Below are 21787 nucleotides of genomic sequence, written 5' to 3' on the forward strand. Positions count from 1 at the left end.
TGCTGAAGAACAGATAGGTCTACCCCGGAACTCCAGCCCCGGGGAGAGACACAACTGCTCTGATCCTGACTGAGATCAGTGCCTGTCTCCTTTTAGCAAATCCACTCGGCTGATTTGCCTTGAGTGTCGACGCAAAACTGATAAGACTGGCAGTGGCAGAACAACACATCTAATGTTCCTCACTATACACACCAGTTGGCACAGGAACCTGCTTCAGGACTGAGCTACTGACCTCCACACTGCAGAGCTCACTCCGAATCCAAACAGTGGGTGTAACAGCCAGTTCCGCACTTTGCTGTCTGACTCTTGCTGCCGGCATTTCTTTGACCTCTGGGGCTCTGCCATGACCGGGGTAGCTGTCTGTGCCGGTTCGGTTTGCACGGTGAAAGCTCTTTGGGAAGGGAGGATTCAAAAGCTGCGAGAAGACCGAGAGAGAGAGAAGGAGCGATGGAACCGGAGAGCATTGAGGGGGTGAGTGCTGCGGGTAATGTAAAGACAAATCCCTTCCTGGTGAAATGATGCTGAAATTATCGCCTCTCCGTGATTTCGTCTCTTTTCAGGAGAACGATGGTGTGGCAGAACCGAATAAATCTGGCTAGGCTGAAGGAGAAAGTGGTCACTGAAGAGGGAAGAGTTGTGCTGAGGATTGAGAAAGAGGAATGGAAGGTAACTGGCCGCTGAAGTAACATGAAATCGCTTTGGGATGAAAGCAGGACAAACACACGACGATATTTCTTGAATTTATTTGGAGATATGTTCTGTGCATTAGTTTAACCATCTTCCTTCCGTGCCCTGATGTTAACATGGATTAAGTAGATTTTTTTCAGTGATATCGTCCTCACAATATCTTACTCCCCATGCAAGCGTTTATTTTTCAGCAGTTAAATAGCTTCAAATGCTTGTAGATTGTAGTATGTTAAATTATTATTTTGAGTTGATTATTTTCTAAAAAAAAAGTTAATAATTAAGACTAAAATTTTATTCCAACTGATAATTGACATATTGTGGGGTCTGGGTGTACAGATCTCTGAAAGTGGCAACACAGGTGGATAAGGTGGCCAAGAAGGCGTACAGCATGCTTGCCTTTATCAGCCTGGGCATAAATTATAAAAGTTGGCAAGTTACGTTACAGCTGTATAAAACTTTAGTTAGGAATTTTGCATGCAGTTCTGGTCACCGCACTATCAGAAGGACATGGATGCTTTGGAGAAGTTGCAAAGAAAGTTTACCAGGATGTCACTTGGTCTGGAGGGTTTCAGGTATGAGGAGAGGTTGAATAAACTCTGATTGTTTTCATGGAAAGACAAAGACTGAGGGGCAACCTGATAGAAGTCTACAAAATTATGAGCAGCATAGAGAGGGTGGGATTGTCAGAGGCTTTTTCCCAGGGTTGAGGGGTCAACTACAAGAGGGCACAGGTTTAAGGTGAGAGGTGGTAAGTTTAGGGGTGACGTGCGGATAAAGTTTTTCACACAGCGGGTGGTGGGTACCTGGAATGCACTGCCAGTGGAGGTGGTGGAAGCAGGCATGGTAGCAGCATTGATAGACACATAAACGGGAGGTGAACAGAGGGATAGAAACCATGTATCAGTGCAGGCTTGGTGGGCTGAATGGCCTATTCCTGTGCTGTATTGTTCATCTGGCCTAGGATTAAGAAGAGAAAATTCTGGAAATACTCAGCAGGTCAGGCCTCTGCTGTGCAGAGAGAAACAAAGTTAATGGCCTGAGTTTTACCATCCCGCCCACTACGCGAGATGAAGAGTGGACAATGGGAATGTCCATTGACATCTGGCAGGATCTATGGTTTCAGGGCAAGTGAGGCCATAAAATCACACCCAGTGTTTCAGGTGAACTTTCAGCAGATCTTTAATCTTGCAACTTTAATTTGGAATTAACAGAGAAGACAGGCGAGGAATGAGGATGAAAATGAGAGAAAAAGTAATGATGGCAGGAAAGAAGGAATGAGATAGGAAGGATGCAAAAAAAAAGAACAGGAATGAGAGAGTACAATCCAGATTTTAAGTCAATTGCGAAAACTGAAGCAAGATGTGAGTTATACCGGTGAGCTAAGTTTCAAAATTCGATGCAGTTACATTGACAATATTAGTGAGCATGTTGATCATTTAAAATGTGTGGCTCTTTGTTCCAGTACAGTTACTTCTTTGGTTCTTGAGCATTGAAAGGTTGACTAGCCAGTGTAATGCTAGCCAAGTGCAACAGAGCTTTCCTTCACACCCTGGTATTTGACCTATTGAATAATAAAGTGAAACCGTCTGATAGTACAAAGGGTCATCTGACTCAAAATGTTGGCTCTATTCTCTCTCCATAGATGCTGCCAGATTGGCTATGATTTTCCAGCACTTTCTGTGATAATTACTGGAAATGCTCAACAGAGGGTGATTGTGTTTCCCTCCTGTGTGAAGTAGTCAGGCATTGATAGATTTTCCAAGTTTTCATACAGACACAGTTGAAGATTTAGAATCAAGTGGCAGATGCAATGTCACTGCTTATTATGGAGGAATTAAAAAAAAACAGATTTTCAACTTAACCTGATATGGAAAGAGCATCTGTGTCAGCTTTGACTCATTGGTAGTATTTTCACCACTCAGGCAGTTGTTTGTGACTTCAGGTCCCTTTCCAAAGGCATAGACTTCACATCAATGCATTACTGAGAGAGTGTAATCCTGTTAGAGATGTAGACTTTCTTTTGTGATTGGGACACCCAGTTTCTTAGGTGGATATAAAGGATTCCGTTGCACTATATAAATAGAGTAAGGAGTTCTCTTCAATGTCTTGGCCAACATTAATCTCACAACCAATATCACTAGAATTTATAACCTGGTTATTAATCTAATTGCTGCTTGGGGACCTTATTGATGCAAAATGCTTATCTATATTACAACAGTGGCTGCACATTGGAAGTACTGAATTGAGTGTAGAATGCTTTGGGAACTCCTTAAATCATGAAAGGTGCTAAATAATGTTCCAGGTGATGTGTTTATTGGGTCTTCATTCATATGGACTGGTGGAATAATCCATTTGACTGGTCCATGTGAGGAAATATAATAATTATGCATATAATGCAGAAACTCGCAGAATAGAAAGCATGATTTTTCACTGAGGCCATTACACGAGCCATTGGCTATCACCCAACAAAAAAAAAGAACGATCAGTTTTTAAATCATCCTTTATCAACAGGAACTTTATATCAAATAACTTGAATAAATATGTTTTAGGGGTTTAAAAATATTGTGTCCTCTCCATCTCAAGAACCTTTTCCCAGTTTTTAAAGAAATCCCAATCTGTTCTGAAAGCATTGATTCTTACATATCTGGTCTCAAATATTTAATCTCAGTGGCCATACCTTGTGTCATATTGGGGTTGGGCAGCTCAACGTATTGAGTAATGGATCCATTACTGGAAGGACCTCTGCAGTGGATATACAGTGTCCATTCATCCAGGTGGATAAAACAAAGAGAAGGAGGCCTGAAAACTGGGTGAAGTGTTTGCCATGCTGGCATGGATCATACATTTGTCTGAAAGAAATGAACACTTTTTTTCTTGCTCTAACATTGAATTATTAGCAGATTATATAACTGAAGTGAGACTCATCCTTAACACAGTCAAACATCCCAAGACCTCATGGAGGGTTACCAAACAAACCTGACAAATGGCCACATGGGGGGATATCAGAACCCAGGATCAAAGGAATAAATTTTAAGGATCATCTGATAGAGGCGAGAGAGATAGAGAGGTGGCAAGATGGAGAGGTTATGAGAGGGAATAATTAGATGGGGGAAATCCTGTGTGGCCAGCCTTCATGATGTGAAGCTGGCTGCATCAAAAATGGTTGACTGATAGAAGACAACAAGTATCAGTTAAAGGCACTATTGGTTAAAGTTTATTTATTCGTGTCATAAGGAGGCTTACATTAACACTGCAATGAAGTTACTGTGAAAATCCCCTAGTTGCCACACTCCAGCACCTGTTGGGGTACATTGAGAGAGAATTTAGCATAGCCAATGCACTTAACCAGCATGTCTTTCGGACTGTGGGAGGAAACTAGAGCACCTGGAAGAAACCCACACAGGCATGACAAAAACATGCAGATTCCACATAGACAGTGACCTAAGCTGGGAATCAAACCCAGGTCCCTGGTGCTGTGAGGCAGCAGTGCTAACCACTGTGCCACCATGCAGTGGGTGGAGACATAGTGGGTGGAGACACACTTGTGGTACCAAGGCTTAGAGTTGGGAATTTTTAAAATTTATTTCAATGGGTTTGTTGCAAAAAAGCAATGGAAGTTGGTCAAACTTACAGTCAATACTAAGCTGATGGTTGGATAGGAATCAGTAAAACAACTGGCTCAGCTTTTGTGGTTCCATTAGTGATAAATGTTGAGGTGCAATGCAAAACCTCTTCTTCTTACTGTAAGTCTATATCCTGTGGTTATTGACCCCTCTACTAAGGGGAAAAGTTTCTTCCCATCTACCCCATCTATGTCCCTTATAATAATTGCAGTCAGGTTCCCTTTTCTTTGAGGAAGGTATTGCTGCCCCATTTCGATTGAGCCTGCTCTACTCTCATCACTACAATTTGCAAAACACTCCGATTATCCAGTACTGTGAAATTCATGACATCTTATTTTCAAGTAGAAGTCTTAAAGTCTGTCAGCTGATTTGGTTTTTCTCTTTTTTAAATAAAGTGTTATTTGCAATGAGGAATAAACCCTTCTCCCCACCACAGCAGCTGGTGTTATTCCATAATTAATTTACATATCTTTCTATATTTATAAATCAAGATTTTAAACTTCTTTAAAAAAAAAGATTTTGCATGATTGCAATGCAAGATTTTGCAGCAGATTGGAAGATCAATTTGAATTCAATTATTACAAATATCAGCCTGTATTGGTCATTGGAAAAGTGTATTTAAAATGGTATTTTAAAGAAAATAAATGTTTTTACAATTACTTTCTGAAAACATTTACAACTATTAGCTGCCTTTGTGCTGTAATGACTGCAGGGAGTGTATCTTCAGGCCGTGATGCCGTCACAGGGTGTGGTTTCATTTTGCTGCAAGGCCTCGCTGATTGTTTGGCCATGGCGCACCAAACATTATGAACTATTTCAGTTCATATTTCTCTGTTCAGTCAGCCATGAACATCACCACTTTATTACTGACTGCATAATCAGGGCCAATATGTCAGTGGCTGAAAGATGGCAGATGGAATTGAATGCAGACAAGTTTGAAATATGCCGCATTGGCAATATGCATGTTTCCAATGAAATGACTTAGGATGAAGTTGAAAAAGACCTAGGAATCTTATTAGATGCAACATTCAACCTGTTTAACAAGGTAATTAGAATGTTGAAGTATGTTGTAGCTGAAACGTTTGAGTATTCATTTCAGGGAGTTGTAATCAACCTGTACAGTACTGATCAGTACTGTGTCTAATTCTGGTTGCTGAGAAACTAGATTTAGCTCAGCATACTCAATTTACCATCAGAGATGTACAGACAAGAAGATTCTGATTCATACAAGGTCACAGTGGAATTATGGCTAAGGAAGGCAAGTCAGTCCACCTTAATCTCCTATTGATGTACCTGCTACATTGTTCCAGGAGTTTTGCCTCCACTTTCTTCTTGAGCTGCTCTGCATGAAGATATAAAATGGAAAATCTGCATTTACTTAGTACCTTTCACAATTTCAGGTATTCTAAAATGCTTTACAGTCAGTTAAGTACTTTCAAAATGTAGTCCTGTTATCCACCCTGAAATACATCTTATCAACATGAGCATGTGCCCCCTGGTCCTAACTGGTTTAAACTTTTCTCCTTTTTATATATGTCTATTTGATCACCTCTAAGAAAATACTTAACAGGTTGTAGTAGCTTCAGTCATTCCTTGCAACTCAGCCAGATTAGCCTTGCAGTCCTTCTTTACCCTACTAAAGCTTATTGGAACAGTGAGTTGAAGAAATAGAGGGAGAAAACTAGTGGAAAACCTATCTTGTTCATGTATTAGATCATTATGTGTTACATTTCAAATCAACAAGTGAATTCATTCCAAAGCCCCTGTTAGTCTTATTCCAGAATGTATAGAAAAGTAGCCCAGTTTTAATCTGCCTCCGAGTCTTGCTTTTCTCTTTCATTTGACTGTGCTGCCACGTCTTATGAGATAGTTTGTGTGTAATCTTGTGAACTCCTTTAGTTTGTAAGTTTTACTGTGCCAGCTGCTAACATTTTATTTTATTTCTCAGTCACTACCAGATGCATTGCAGCAAATCACATACTTACAAGAATGGCATATCCACAGAACTGGCTTGGAAATTATTCCTCGGTTTGTTGGAAAATTCAACAATATTCTAGTGCTGGACTTGTCACGAAATTCAGTCAAGGAGATTCCAAAGGAAATAGGTTTGCATAAGTGAATTCTGACCAGTTATGGCGAGTTGAAATATTCTCTAATGCTGTGTTGTGTATTTATATTCAATGGATGTATCTAAATTATTGCACCTCAGGTTCATAAAATTTACAGCAGATATGGAGGCCATTTGGCCCATCAATCCCATGCTGACACTTTGAAATACAGTCATGCTTTGTCCTAAAGCCACACCTTTTGGTCTGTCATCTTGTCCTCATCCTCAAGTATCTGTCCAACTTGCTTTTAAAATTATTATCAGATCAGCTTCCATCATTTTTTTCAGGTAGGTTATTCCAAAACCCAGGAACTTTCTGAGTTGAAAAACTTTGTCTCTCTCCTCTAGACCTTTTGCCTATGATTTTGAATCTATAACTCTGATTATTGATCCACCCACAAGAGAGAATGGTTTTGCTCTGCCTATATGATTGAAACTTCTCATCATCCTGAAAGCCTCTATTGGGTCACCTCTTAGCATTCTTTGTGCCAAGGACAACAGTTCCAACTTTACCAGCACTTTTATAAATGAAGTCCCTTGACCCCAGTAACATCCTTGTACACCTTCTCTTTATCCTTTCTAAGTTCTTTATATATGTCCTGAAGTTTGGTGCCAAAATTCCCACAATACTCTAACTGAGGCCAACGAGAGATTTATTAAGTCCTAGCATAATCGCACTGCTTTTATATTTTATAACTCTATTTAATGACTCAGCACTTTATTAATCACCTTATTAACTTGCCCTGCCACCTTTCAGACTTTGTCTATATGGTATTGATAAAGTTTGGATTCTCAACCATCTTGCTTCTGAACCACCCCCATATTATTAAAAAGAACATTATAACATAATTATTTTTCTGTATTAAAATTAGTTATACAAATGTGCATATATGCATATTATGTTTGTTTTACCTGTCTAGTGTGAGTAGAAAATTGATCATGGAATCTTCAGCACTACTCTGAAGAAGTTGGGGGGTCAGTTAGCTCAATTGGCAGGATGGCTGGTTTGTGATATGGAGCAACGTCAACAGTGTGGGTTGAATTCCTGTACCAGCTGAGGTTGTCCCGGAAGGCCCCATGTTCTTAATCTTGTTCCTCACCTGAGCGAGAGCAGCCCATCATTCTCTGGGATTATGGTGGAGTACACTGAGGAAATGCTGCATTGAGAGAGGCTGGAAACAGTTTATTACTCTGTTTATTACTCATGTGATTTAAAATGCAATCATCTTGGTGGCATAGTGGTTAGCACTGCTGCCTCACAGTGCCAGGGATCCAAGTTCGATTCCTGGCTTGGGTCACTGTCTGGGTGGAGTTTGCACATTCTCTCTATGTCTGCATGGATTTCGTCCAGGTGCTCTGGTTTCCTCCCACAGTCAGAAAAACATGCTGGTTAGGTGCATTGGCCATGCTAAATTCTCCCTCCATGTACCTGAACAGACGCCAGTGTGTGGTGACAAGGGTATTTGTACAGTAACTTCATTGCAGTGTTAATGTAAGCCTACTTGTGACACTAATAAGTACACTTATAAAAAACTTTAAAAACTTTATATTAACCCCACCCTCTTTGATCAGTAACTGGACATTAGATGCAGTTTCATTTTTTCACTATCACATATCAGAGACAAAACACAGGATATCATCTGAAACAGGCTTGAAATCCCAGCATTACTGATATCCACTGGAGTATGTGAGTATAAAGAGGAAGCTCTCCTTTGGTGTCTCAATTTTGCTGGTTATTTATTACTTACTCTCAGGCTGCTCTTTACTAAATAAATTGATGCTGCCATTGATAATCTCAACAGACTCCCCACTGATCCACTCTTAGTGTATTTGTCTGCACTGAATTGCCATGGCCACCATATCTGAAGCACATCAGTAACCCCGGCCCAAACCCAACAGTAACCTCTTTGATTGGCTTCATATTGTCTGTCCAAAGTGCTGAATAACCCAATCAACCGGATTGTCCAATTGATGAAGCAAAAGCTTTTATTTGTTATTTATGGCAGACTTCTTCAAACCTGATTGGGGTGCTCAGATCCCTAGTTGAGAACCCCTGAGGTAAAGAAAGGAATAAGAATATAAGAACTAGGAGCAGGAGTAGGCCATCTGGCCCCTCGAGCCTGCTTCGCCATTCAATAAGATCATGGCTGGTCTTTTCGTGGACTCAGCTACACCTATCCGCCTGCTCACCATAGCTCTTAATTCTTCTACTGTTCAAAAATGTATATATCCTTGCCTTAAAAACATTCAATGAGATAGCCTCATCTGCTTCACAGGGCAGGGAATTCTACAGATATTATCAAAAAAAGGAAAATGGAGCTTGCATAATAGACATCTGTTGTCATCAAGGGCAACCTCTCAGGCACTAGTGCTAGTATTTGTATTTTTCATCTTTTAAATTTATAATTCTGTTATATCAGTACAAAGCTGAATGATTTGTTCATCAACCCCCTTTTCATGAAGCTGCTGCCACTTTAATTTATGGTACCATTTACCCAGGTTAAAGACCTAGCAGAAGAAAAGAGAAAACAAATGCTCACAAACAAGATCTGTGAAGGGACCTGATTGATGGATTGGGAAACCTTTAGTCCTTCCGGGCTTTCTTACCGCTCAGCAGACCCCAGAGCAGGTAATGCTTGCCTATAAATTATAGTCACAGGAGAGACAGAGGAATTCAGGCCAGTGCCCAAGAGCTTGTCCTTGATGGTCAACAGTCATTATCTATTATACAAGTGTCAGAACTGACTTAATTAATGCTACCAAGAAACTTCTCTCTTTGACTGTATATCAATAAGTATATATGCGGTATTTACAGTTGTTCAGGATTGTGCAGGTTACTTGATTAATTTTACATTGAAATATTCTCCCCTCCCTCCTAATTGTCTTCTCCCCAGTTTTAACAGCATTATACTCCAGATGGGATTCAACACAATTGCCAGCTATTCCTTGGTACCTTGTTCAAGTGATCATTCTTCATGTGTGAACCTTGCCAATGAATGCTGGCAGAGTATTGTACTGCATTCGGTATTACAGCCAAGTTTGTTGCTTCTCTCATCAGATTTCCACGCATACCTGCTAGCACTGAATTTTAATTCTTGAATTTTCAAAATTCTTCTCCATCCTATTGTTAGCCATGGGACAGGGCAGCCTAACAATTCCTTCATTTACGATCAATTTTTTCTACACAGGTTACATCTTCATATTTCACCAAGCATGCATGTTCTCATTTGCTATAGTTCTGTGGTACTATTACCCAGTACTTTTGTGACTATATGTTATTGCTTTGAAACTATCCTATGTAATACATAGGGTTTACATAATCATATAAAACATATGAAATAGGAACAGGAATCGGCCACTTGGTTTTTCAAGGTTGCTTCACCATTCAATATGATCATGGCTGATTTGACTGTAACCTTCCTTTTATCCTGGTAACAAAGAACAAAGAAAATTACAACACAGGAAGAAGCTCTTCGGCCCTCCAAGTCTGCACCAACCATGCTGCCTGACTTAACTAAAACCCCCTACCCTTCCAGGGACCATATCCCTGTATTCCCATCCTGTTCATGTACTTGTCAAGACACCCCTTAAAAGTCATTACCGCTTCCAATCCATCAATCAGGTCCCTTCACAGATCTTGTTTGTGAGCATTTGTTTTCTCTTTTCTTCTGCTAGGTCTTTAACCTGGGTAAATGTGTAAAAAATCTGCCTCATACATCTCCTTTAATCGTTGCCCCTCGCACACCTTAAACCTATGCCCTCTATTACTTGACTCTTCCACCCTGGGAAAAAGTTTCTGACTATCCACTCTGTTCATGCCTCTCATAATGTTGTAGACTTCTATCAGGTTGCCCCTCAACCTCCGTCGTTCCAGTGAGAACAAACCAAGTTTCTCCAACCTCTCTTCATGGCTAATGCTCTCCATACCAGGCAACATCCTGGTAAATCTTTTCTGTACCCCCTTCAAAGCCCCCACATCCTTCTGGTAGTGTGGTGACCAAAATTGAACATTATATTCTAAGTGCTGCCTAACTAAGGTTCTATAAAGCTGCAATATGACTTGCCGATTTTTAAACTCAATACTCTGCCTAATGAAGGCAAGCATGCTGTATGCCTTCTTGACTACCTTCTCCACCTGCATTGCCACTTTCAATGACCTGTATATCTGCACACCCAGATCCCTTTGCTTATCAATACTCTTAAGCGTTCTGCCATTTACTGTATATTTCCTTTCTGTATTAGATCCTTCATCACTACCCCTCCTTGTTTATCAAGAATCTATTTACTTCTGTCTTGATAGTATTCAAGACTCTGCTTCCACTGTCTTTTGAGGAAGGGAGTTCCAGAGGCTCTCTATCCTCTGAGAAAAAAATCTTCTCATCACTGTCTTAAATGGGCAATCCCTTATTTTTAAACAGTGACCCCCTAGTTCTAGATCCTCCCACAAGAGGAAACATCCTCTCCACATCCTATCAAGACCCGTCAGAATCTTATATGTTTCAATCAAGTTGCCTCTTACCCATCAAATCTCCAATGGATATAAACTCAGAGTGTCCAAGTAACCTGCCCACTACTGGTATTAGTTTAGTAAACCTTCTCTGAACTGCTGCTAATGCATTTTCATCCTTTATTAAATAAGGAGAGCAATACTGTACACTGTACTCCAGATGTGGTCTCACAGTATTCTGTACAATGGAAGCAATATCCTCCCCACTTTTGTATTCAATTCCCCTTGCAATAAATGATCACATTCTATTAGCTTTCCTAATTATTTGCCACATCTGCATGCTAACTTTTTGAAATTCATGCACTAAGACACCCAAGTTCCTCTGAACCTCAGAGTTGTGCAATTTTTCGCCACTTACATAATATGTTTCCTTTTTATTCCTCTTGCCAAAATGGACAACTCTACATTTGCCCACATTACGCTCCATTTGCCAAATCTTTTTCCACTTAGGCACCAATCTATATTATCTTGTAGCCTCTGTGTTTCCTCTTCATTTCCCTACCAATCTTTGTATCATGAGCAAATTTAGCAATGATCCTTTCATCCAGCCATTTATGTAAAATGTTCAGGTCCCAGCACTGATCCCTGCAGCATACCACTACTTACATCAGCCAACCAGAAGGAGACATTTATGGCTACCTTCTGCTTGCTGTTACCTAGCCAATATTCTATCCATGCCAATACGTTATCCCCTATACTCTGAGCTTTTATTTTCTGCAATAACTTTTGAAGTGACACCTTATCAAATGCCTTCCAAAATCTAAATACAGTACATTACCGGTCCTGTTTTATCCATAGCACATGTTACTTCTTCAAAGAACTCCAATAAACTGGTTAAACATGATTTCCCTTTCACAAAGCTATGTTGACTCTGATTGCCTTTATTTTTTCTAAACACTCTGCCATAACATCTTTAATAATGGCTTCTAGCATTTACCCTATGACAGATGTTAAGCTAACTGGCCTGTTGTTTCCTGCTTTCTGACTCCCTCTCTTTTTGAATATTTGTTATTTTCCAATCTAATGGTACCTTCTCCAAATCCAGGGAATATTGGAAAATTAAAACAAAGTATCAACTATCTCACTAGCCACTTATTTTAAGATCCAAGGATGAAATCCTCAAGGGACTTTGATTTGTCAGACTGCAATTCCAACGGTTTTGGAACTGCCCCTTCTTGCATGTTATGAGCGAACTTGTTATGAGCGTAGGGTTGATAAGATTAAGGAAGTGAATGGGTGGCTCAGGGATTGGTGTGGGAGGAATGGGTTTGAATTTATGGGGCATTGGCACCAGTATTGGGGTAGGTGGGACCTGTTCAGGTGGGATGGGGTTGGTCTGAACCGTGCTGGGACCAGAGTCCTGGCTAATCGTGTAAATAGGACTGTAGACAGGGCTTTAAACTAATTAGTGGGGGGGAGGGTGTGAGGGTAGGTGACATTACGGGGTCTAAAGTAAAGGAGAGGATGCAGGTAAGGGAGGAGGCCAAGGATGTCCCAATAATAAAAGGAGTAGGGGGCGTGAGTATGATTGGTGGCGTTCTGGCAAATAGGGTCCAGGTGAAGGCTGGGATGAAGGCACTTTATCTGAATGCACGAAGCATTCGCAATAAAGTGGATGAGCTGGTGGCGCAGATCAGCACTAATGGATATGATCTGGTGGCCATTACAGAGACGTGGCTGCAAGGTGACAGGGACTGGGAGCTGAATGTCCAGGGGTATCAAGTGTTTAGGAAGGATAGGCGGGAGGAAAAAAGGGGGGGGCGTAGCTCTGCTGATTAAGGATAGCATCAGGGTGGTAGCAAGGGATGATATAGGAACCAAAGAGCAGAAAGTGGAATCGTTGTGGGTGGAGATTAGGAACAGCAAAGGGAGGAAGACGCTGGTGGGTGTCGTCTATAGGCCCCCAAATAATGATCTGGAGGTGATCTGTTAACGCGCAAATAAATGCGGCGTGCAGGAATGGAACGGCGATAATTCTGGGGGATTTCAATCTACATATTGATTGGTCGACCCATGTTGGACGCGGTGGGCTTGAGGAGGAGTTCTTGGAATGCTGCCAGGATAGTTTTCTCGAACAGTGTGTGTTGGAGCCGACGAGGGAGCGAGCTATCTTGGATCTGGTGTTATGTAATGAGGCGGGTAGAATTAGGGACCTTGCGGTGAAGGATCCTCTTGGGAAGAGTAATCATTGTATGGTGGAGTGTCTGGTGCAGATGGAGGAGGAGAAAGTGAGTTCCCGGACACGTGTCCTTTGTTTGAACAGAGGGGAGTATGGTAGGATGAGAGAGGAATTGGCGAATGTTGATTGGGGGAGCACGTTGGAAGGTAGGTCTGCTGAGGAACAGTGGAGGATCTTTAAGGAGATCTTTCTTGGTGCTCAGCAGAAATTTATTCCGATGGTTAAAAAGGATTGTAGGAGGAGAGATAATCAGCCATGGATAACGAAGGAGGTGAAGGAAAGTGTTAAATTAAAAGCGGATGCGTTTAGAGTAGCTAAGAGTAGCGGGTGAGAAGAGGATTGGGAGAGGTTTAAATGTCAACAAAGAATGACAAAGAAGCTGACAAAGAAGGGTAGGATAAACTATGAAGCTGGGCTAGCGCTTAATATAAAAAAGGATAGCAAGAGTTTTTATAAATACATAAAAAGGAAGAGGCTGACTAGGGTGAACATTGGACCCTTAGAGGATGAGAGGGGGGACTTAGTGGTAGGGGATGGGGAAATGGCTGAGGCCTTGAATAACTTTTTTGTTTCGGTCTTCACGGAGGAGGACGTGAATAATTTGCCGGGTGTTAGCGATGGAAAGATCGTAGGAGTGGAGGGCCTGAATGACATTATTGTTACTAGAGAGGTGGTGCTCGACAGACTGGAGGGACTGATTGTGGACAAGTCCCCAGGACCGGATGGAATGCATCCAAGGGTTCTGAAAGAAGTGGCGGAGGTGATAGTGGATGCCTTGGTGATTATTTTCCAAACGTCGCTGAATTCCGGGGAAGTGCCGGAAGATTGGAAAATGGCTAATGTTACGCCGTTGTTTAAGAAGGGTGGCAGGCAAAAGGTGGGGAATTATAGGCTGGTTAGTTTAATGTCTGTTGTAGGAAAAATGTTAGAATCCGTGATCCAGGAGAAAATTGCGAGGCATCTTGAGGAGAATTGTTTGGTAGAGCAGACGCAGCATGGTTTCGTTAAGGGGAAGTCGTGTCTGACAAATTTATTGGAGTTCTATGAGGATGTGTCTAGGGCAGTGGATAGAGGAGAGCCGGTGGATGTGGTGTCTCTTGATTTTCAGAAGGCGTTTGACAAGGTGCCTCACAAGAGGTTATTACAGAAGGTCAGGGGGCATGGAGTTGGGGGTAGGGTGTTAGCGTGGATAGAGGATTGGCTGTCAAATAGGAGGCAGAGAGTGGAGGTCAATGGGTGCTATTCGGATTGGCGGTTGGTGACTAGTGGAGTGCCCCGGGGTCGGTGCTGGGGCCTCAGCTATTTACCATTTATATAGATGATCTGGAGGAGGGAAGCGAGTGTATGGTGTTGAAATTTGCTGATGACACCAAGATTGGTGGAACGGCAAATTGTGCAGAGGGTGTGGAGAGTCTGCAGAAGGATCGAGATAGGCTGGGCGAATGGGCCAGGAACTGGCAAATGGAATTTAATGTTGGCAAGTGTGAGGTTGTCCACTTTGGTAGGAATAATGGTAGGAAGGACTATTACTTACGTGGCGAAAAACTGCAGCATGCGACGGTGCAGAGGGACCTCGGGGTCCTTGCGCATGAGTCGCAAAAACCCAGCTTGCAGGTGCAGCAGGTGGTCAGGAAGGCAAATGGGATGCTGGCCTTCATAGCGAGGGGGATTGAATATAAAAGTAGGAAGGTCTTGCTGCAGCTGTATAGGGCACTGGTGAGGCCGCAGCTGGAGTACTGTGTGCAGTTTTGGTCGCCGCACTTACGCAAGGATATTTTGGCCTTGGAGGGAGTGCAGAGGAGGTTTACTAGGCTGATACCGGAGTTGAGGGGGTTGAGCTATGAGGAGAGGCTGAATAGACTAGGCTTGTACTCATTGGAGTTTAGAAGAATGAGGGGAGATCTCTTTGAGACGTATAAGATGATGAATGGGATGGATAGGATAGAGGTGGAGAGGCTCTTCCCGCTCAGAAAGGACAGTAGGACTAGAGGGCACAGCCTCAAGATAAAGGGGGTGCGGTTTAGAACGGAGTTGAGGAAGAACTTCTTCATTCAAAGGGTGGTGAATCTCTGGAATTCTCTGCCTGTTGAAGTGGTGGAGGCTGCCTCACTCAATATTTTTAAGACGCGGGTTGATAGGTTTTTGATAGGCAAGGGGATTAAGGGTTATGGGGAGAGGGCGGGAAAATGGAACTGAGCCACGACAGATCAGCCATGATCTTATTGAATGGCGGGGCAGGCTCGAGGGGCTAGATGGCCTACTCCTGCTCCTATTTCTTATGTTCTTCTCCTGCAAAAATAAGGCCCTGGTGTTGTAATGTTCCTGAATTCTTTCGTCCCTTCCATTTCCTGATTTACAGCTATTTCTGGGATGTTACTGCTATCCATCTTCTTATTTTCCATTATTAATTCCCCGAATCGATTTCTATTGGACCAACACTCACTTTGTTAACTCTGTCCTTGATTAAGTATCCATAGAAACTTATTATCAGTCCTTATATTTCTAGCTATCCTTACTTGTACTCTAATTTTTCACTCATTATTCTTCTTTGCTGTTCTTTATATTCTGTCCAATCTTCTTTGTGCAAGCATATACTTTTTCTTTAAGTTTGATACTTTCTTTAATTTTTTTGTTAGCCATGGATGGTGGGTTCTCCCCTTGAAATCGTTCTTTCTTGCTGGAATGTATCTGTTCTGTGTATTCTGAAATATTCCTTTAATTGTCTGTCACTGCATCTCTATTGACCTCTCCTGGAAAAACATTTTATTAACATGTACTGCTGAAGTTACTTTGAGCTATTTAGGGAGATCAGTTCTAATTGTCATTGGAAGTAGTAAATATGACTAACCTGACCCTATTGACAGCAGTGAAACAGAAAAGGGAACAGTTACAAGTATTTATAATCATTTTGCCAAGAATTTCATTCAACCATATTGGACAACTTTGAACATAATTAAATTGCTGGTCCAAATCAAAAAGTTTGCTTTAATAATTTGATTTAAGTGAAAATCTATTCCTTAGTATGTAGAAATCCATGAATGTAGATCATTAAAAGGTCATGAACAGGTACAGAAAAAATTGAAGATGCAAATAGAATGTTGGCCTTTACATCTCAAAAACTAGAATACAAGCAGGTAAAAATCATTTTTCAGCCACTTAAAGCTCTGGTTAGACCATTCTTGGAGTATTGAAATCAGTTTTAACCACCACAACTTAGGAAGGATATATTGGTCTTGGGGAGAGTATAGAACATAGAACATAGAACATAGAACATTACAGCGCAGAACAGGCCCTTCGGCCCACGATGTTGCGCCGACCAGTTACAAAAACAATGACCCACTAGCCTATACCAATCCCTTTTCGTCCATAAACCTATCCAGAGATCTCTTAAACGCCCCCAAACTAGACGCATTTACAACTGCAGCAGGAAGGGCATTCCAATCCCTCACCACCCGCTGGGTAAAGAACCTACCCCTGACATCCGTCCTGTAGCTACCCCCCCTTAATTTAAAGCCATGCCCCCTCGTGCTAGCTTTCTCCATCCGAGGAAAAAGGCTATCACTATCCACCCTATCTAAACCTCTAATGATCTTATATGTTTCAATAAGATCCCCTCTTAGCCGCCTTCTTTCCAACGAAAACAACCCTAAATCCCTCAGTCTCTCCTCATAGGACCTCCCCACCATACCAGGCAACATCCTAGTAAACCTCCTCTGCACCCTCTCCAACGCCTCCACATCCTTCTTGTAATGCGGGGACCAGAACTGCACACAGTACTCCAAGTGCGGCCGCACTAGAGTAGTGTACAGTTGCAACATTACACTGCGACTCCTAAATTCAATCCCCCTACCAATAAACGCCAAGACACCGTACGCCTTCTTGACAACCTTATCTACTTGATTCCCAACTTTCAGGGATCTATGTACACACACACCGAGATCCCTCTGTTCATCCACACTATTCAAAGTCCTCCCGTTAGCCCTATACTCGACACATCTGTTGCTCCTACCAAAGTGAATTACCTCACACTTCTCCGCATTAAATTCCATCCGCCACCTCTCGGCCCAGCTCTGCAACCTATCTAAGTCTCCCTGCAGACTATGACACCCTTCCTCACAATCTACCACACCTCCAACTTTGGTGTCATCAGCAAATTTACTAATCCACCCAACTATACCCTCATCCAGATCATTAATAAAAATTACAAACAACAGTGGCCCCAAAACAGATCCCTGAGGCACACCACTCGTAACTGCACTCCATGATGAATATTTACCATCCACCACCACCCTCTGTCTCCTATCTGATAGCCAATTCCTGATCCAACTTCCTAGATTACCCACAATCCCATACATCTGCATTTTCTGCAGAAGCCTACCATGGTGAACCTTATCGAACGCCTTACTAAAATCCATGTATACCACGTCAACTGCCTTACCCCCATCCACCTCTTTGGTCACCTTCTCAAAAAACTCAATACCTTGACTTCAAAGATTAAATCACAACATCAACACACTAGTATTGTATTGTATTCTGGAAACTAGAAGAATAAGGGGCAATTTGATCAAAGCTTTCAAAATATGAAGAGGAATTTAGAGTAGATTGAGAGAAATGCTGAAGGGAGAGTCTAGGACTAAGTGACATAATCTTTCAGGATTGAAATTAGGCAATACTGTTACATACAAAAGATGTCTGAAGTTTGGAACGCTCTTCTTTCAATGGCAACTGATGCTAGATCTATTGTTAATTTTAATTCTGAGATTTCGTTTGTTAAGCAAAGGTATAAAAGTATATGGAGCTAGGACGCAGATCAGCTATTATGTCACTGAATGACATAACAGGCTTAAGGGACTAAATGACCTACTGTCCTATGCTCCCATAATCTAAAGCGTCCATTCTGAATATAATGTTAGCCAACATTCACAACACTGATTACACTTCAAAGGTAGTTAACTGATTATGAAGCAAATTGGAACTGCTGAGGTTATGAAAGGCACTATGTAAATGGAAAACTGCAGCAGGCGACGGTGCAGAGGGACCTCAGGGTCCTTGTTCATGAGTCGCAAAAACCCAGCTTGCAGGTGCAGCAGGTGGTCAGGAAGGCGAATGGGATGCTGGCCTTCATAGCGAGGGGGATTGAATATAAAAGTAGGAAGGTCTTGCTGCAGCTGTATAGGGCATTGGTGAGGCCGCAGCTGGAGTACTGTGTGCAGTTTTGGTCGCCACACTTACGCAAGGATATTTTGGCCTTGGAGGGAGTGCAGAGGAGGTTTACTAGGCTGATACCGGAGTTGAGGGGGTTGAGCTATGAGGAGAGGCTGAATAAACTAGGCTTGTACTCGTTAGAGTTTAGAAGAATGAGGGGAGATCTCATTGAGACGTATAAGATGATTAATGGGATGGATAGGATAGAGGTGGAGAGACTCTTCCCGCTCAGAAAGGACAGTAGGACTAGGGGGCACAGCCTCAAGATAAAGGGGGTGCAGTTTAGAACGGAGTTGAGGAGGAACTTCTTCACTCAAAGGGTGGTGAATCTCTGGAATTCTCTGCCCGTTGAAGTGGTGGAGGCTGTCTTGCTAAATATTTTTAAGACGCGGGTTGATGGGTTTTTGATAAGCGAGGGGATTAAGGGTTATGGGGAGAGGGTGGGAATGTGGAACTGAGCCATGACAGATCAGCCATGATCTTATTGAATGGCGGGGCAGGCTCGAAGGGCTAGATGGCCTACTCCTACTCCTATTTCTTATGTTCTTATGTTCTATTTATTTGCAAACTCTAATAATGTTTTGAAGATTTTTTTTTCAACAAAGAAACTAGGATGAGACCTTATGGGTGGGACCTTGCAACATTGTGTGTGTCATATGAGAAATTGTTAATAAATGTTTGGCTGAAGAATCTGAACAAATTAACATGAACAATGTTAAAATGAGACATTAGTGCTAATGGCAAAAGGTAATGCTCAGAACTTCGCCTTCCTCCCCTGCAGGACAATTGACCAAACTACGAGAGCTGTACATCAGTTATAACAGATTGCGTGAAGTACCTGAGGAGCTTGGTGACTGTGAAAATCTGGAGAAACTAGATTTATCTGTAAACAGGGATCTGTGTGATTTACCCAAACAGGCATGTGTATCTTATTTTACCCTTTTTCTTGACTTGGAAAAAATACGATCTAGAGGATTCTTCACACTGTTTAAGTAAGCATTTGTATGATGAAATGCGATAGTCTTGTATTATCAGTTTTAGATTATAGACAACTGGACTATGTACCTTTTGTCTAAGACCTATGGTGAAAAATGTAATTATGGGTGCCATTACACTGTCACTTTAGCTTCTGTGTAAGAGGTTGCATATTTCTGGAGGAGGCAGCCTCACATCAGGAGGACTTGACAGTGTATTCACTCTAGTGGAATATTAAACCTGTGATTGTTGAATGTCCTGGGCATTTTAGAATTTTGATTTAAAGGTTTGAAGTGTGAACAGTTCCCAAAAGGGATCCCAATGTATTTGAAATGTAACCTCCAGGAAGAAAATTCTGGACATACATGTGAGCAAGCGTGCAAAGAGTTCATTCCTAGTCTGTGGGTATATATAATAAGTTTAGTTTTGCAGCTGCTGGTCTGGCATAATTGACCAAATAACATCATGAAATGGAATTAAAAAATGACCATGAAAACTACCAGATTGTGGTCTGAACCTTTTTTTTACCCTTTCATGAGATGTGGCCATTGTTGGCGAGGCCAACATTTGTGGCCCATCCCTGGTTGCCCTTGAGCGGACTTCTTGAGCCGTTGCAGGCTCTCTGGTAACAGTTATGATGATCAGAACTGGGATCTGCCAAACCTAGCCATTCTGGTCTCCATGTCACCATGCTCCGTGGTCTGTGTTGACAATTAATGAACTAAGGCAAGAGAATAAACACTGACTTAGATTTTGATGTACTAATAATAGCAACACTATCAGCATTTGCCTTCCTTGTATTGGTGGGAGACCCTGACCCTGCAACTTTGATAGTGTGCAAATTGTATTAAAAGGCTTTGGAGACCCATTCTTTACATCTCCAGAGCTCGCCTATTTCAGAGTGGAGATGAAAGAATTGGCTGTGGTGAAAATTTGGGTTAATTCCCCCAATTATCCTTTTCAACAGATGTTTGCAGAGGCAATAAGCATATATTTAGTGAGTGCAACAGGATCAAATTATATGACATTTTAACAAAATATAAAAACACATCACATGTTTAAATGTATGCCTGCTTAACATTATTTATCTTCTAAAAATATTTTAATGCATAACTTTTTAATGTGATCAAATTAATCTGACCATTTAAAAATCTACCAATGTATATATTTTTTAAATGATTCCAGTCAAATTTATCTGACTTAATTTTTTTTGTTCTGATAACTTTAGCATGAACCTATTATGATATATAATGCAGGAGCTTACATTTGGCAGATTCTGTGGGTATGGTCATTATTCACTGCATTTGGCTGGGCTCAAGAACACAGCAGAGCCATGCTGAGGCTCACACATGAGGAATTGTAGATGCACAATGTAATATAGATACGTCAACACTGCACAGTTGTAAAGAGCATTTTCCCTGCATTATATATCTTAATCTCCCCAACAAGTACCACCTTTAGAAATCCAAAATCATAGCTTTCCTGAAGGCTCAACTAGTTTACCAGTAAGTAGTGGCCCAAAGAGACAACACAAATCCCAGATTTTTATATGCGTCTCTAGTGAACTGTTTTTACATGTGAAATTCTCACCTCCACTATTGTGGTAGGTAGGGCTGTACCCTTAACACTGACTGCAAAATCTGGGTCAGTGTTTTATCAGTGTTGGCCACATACAAATAATAAATGTTTTAAAACAATTGCTTAATAATTCTGATGGAGGATTGCACTTGTTTAATTGCAAACATTCTTTCACCTCTATAGCTGTCTCATCTGCAAAATCTCTATCACCTCGACCTATCCATGAACTGCTTCACCACCTTCCCCTCGGCTATTCTGAATATGCCTGCACTAGAATGGTTAGATATGGGCAGCAACAAACTGAAGGAGCTTCCAGATGATATAACCAGGTAACAAACAATATTTTAATATTAAGTACAGTGTCTTCATTTTCTGCTCTTCCAAAAGATTTGAAATTTAAACCTTTCAAGATTGCAGTATTACAATCTTTTTTAAAATGTGATTATTAAGGTTAACATTACATTTCATTTAGCCGTTTTTGCTGATGTGGTGGTGCTAAAAATTTATTTAATTGCTGAGTATATACACGCATATTTCATAAGTGTTTTTTTGGCTACTCAACTTCGGATGCATCAAAGTTGAAAATCACCCTGGCATCACGTAGCGTCCACACAGGTGATTGTTCAATTAACATCATTGTTAAACTTTATTTATTAGCCACAAGTAGGGTTACATTAACACTGCAATGAAGTTACTGTGGAAATCCCCTAGTTGCCAAACTCCGGCACCTGTTCGAGTACACTGAGGGAGAATGGCCAATTAGCATGGCCAATGCACCTAACCAGCACGCCTTTGGGACTGTGGGAGGAAACCGAAGCACCTGGAGGAAACCCACAAGACACGGGGAGAACGTGCAGACTCCGCCACAACCCAAGCTGGGACCTGAGTCCCTGGTGCTGTGAAGCAGCAGTGCCAACCACTGTGCC

The 21787-nt window shown here is 41.5% G+C and overlaps 1 protein-coding gene across 1 annotated transcript in view; it reads left to right on the plus strand.

The window, feature by feature from the left end:
- Positions 1–21787, plus strand: part of lrrc39 (leucine rich repeat containing 39) — a 27125-nt gene continuing 5338 nt past the window's right edge. Inside the window, exons 1-5 of the mRNA XM_080195815.1 lie at positions 1–471; positions 561–666; positions 6259–6415; positions 19090–19226; positions 21045–21190. Of these exons, the coding sequence (XP_080051941.1) occupies positions 344–471; positions 561–666; positions 6259–6415; positions 19090–19226; positions 21045–21190 (674 nt within the window). The 5' untranslated portion in view covers positions 1–343. The remainder of the gene's footprint in view (positions 472–560; positions 667–6258; positions 6416–19089; positions 19227–21044; positions 21191–21787) is intronic.

This window comes from Carcharhinus amblyrhynchos, chromosome 9, assembly GCF_965287045.1.
Source record: "Carcharhinus amblyrhynchos chromosome 9, sCarAmb.v2.hapA, whole genome shotgun sequence".
NCBI lineage: Eukaryota > Metazoa > Chordata > Chondrichthyes > Carcharhiniformes > Carcharhinidae > Carcharhinus > Carcharhinus amblyrhynchos.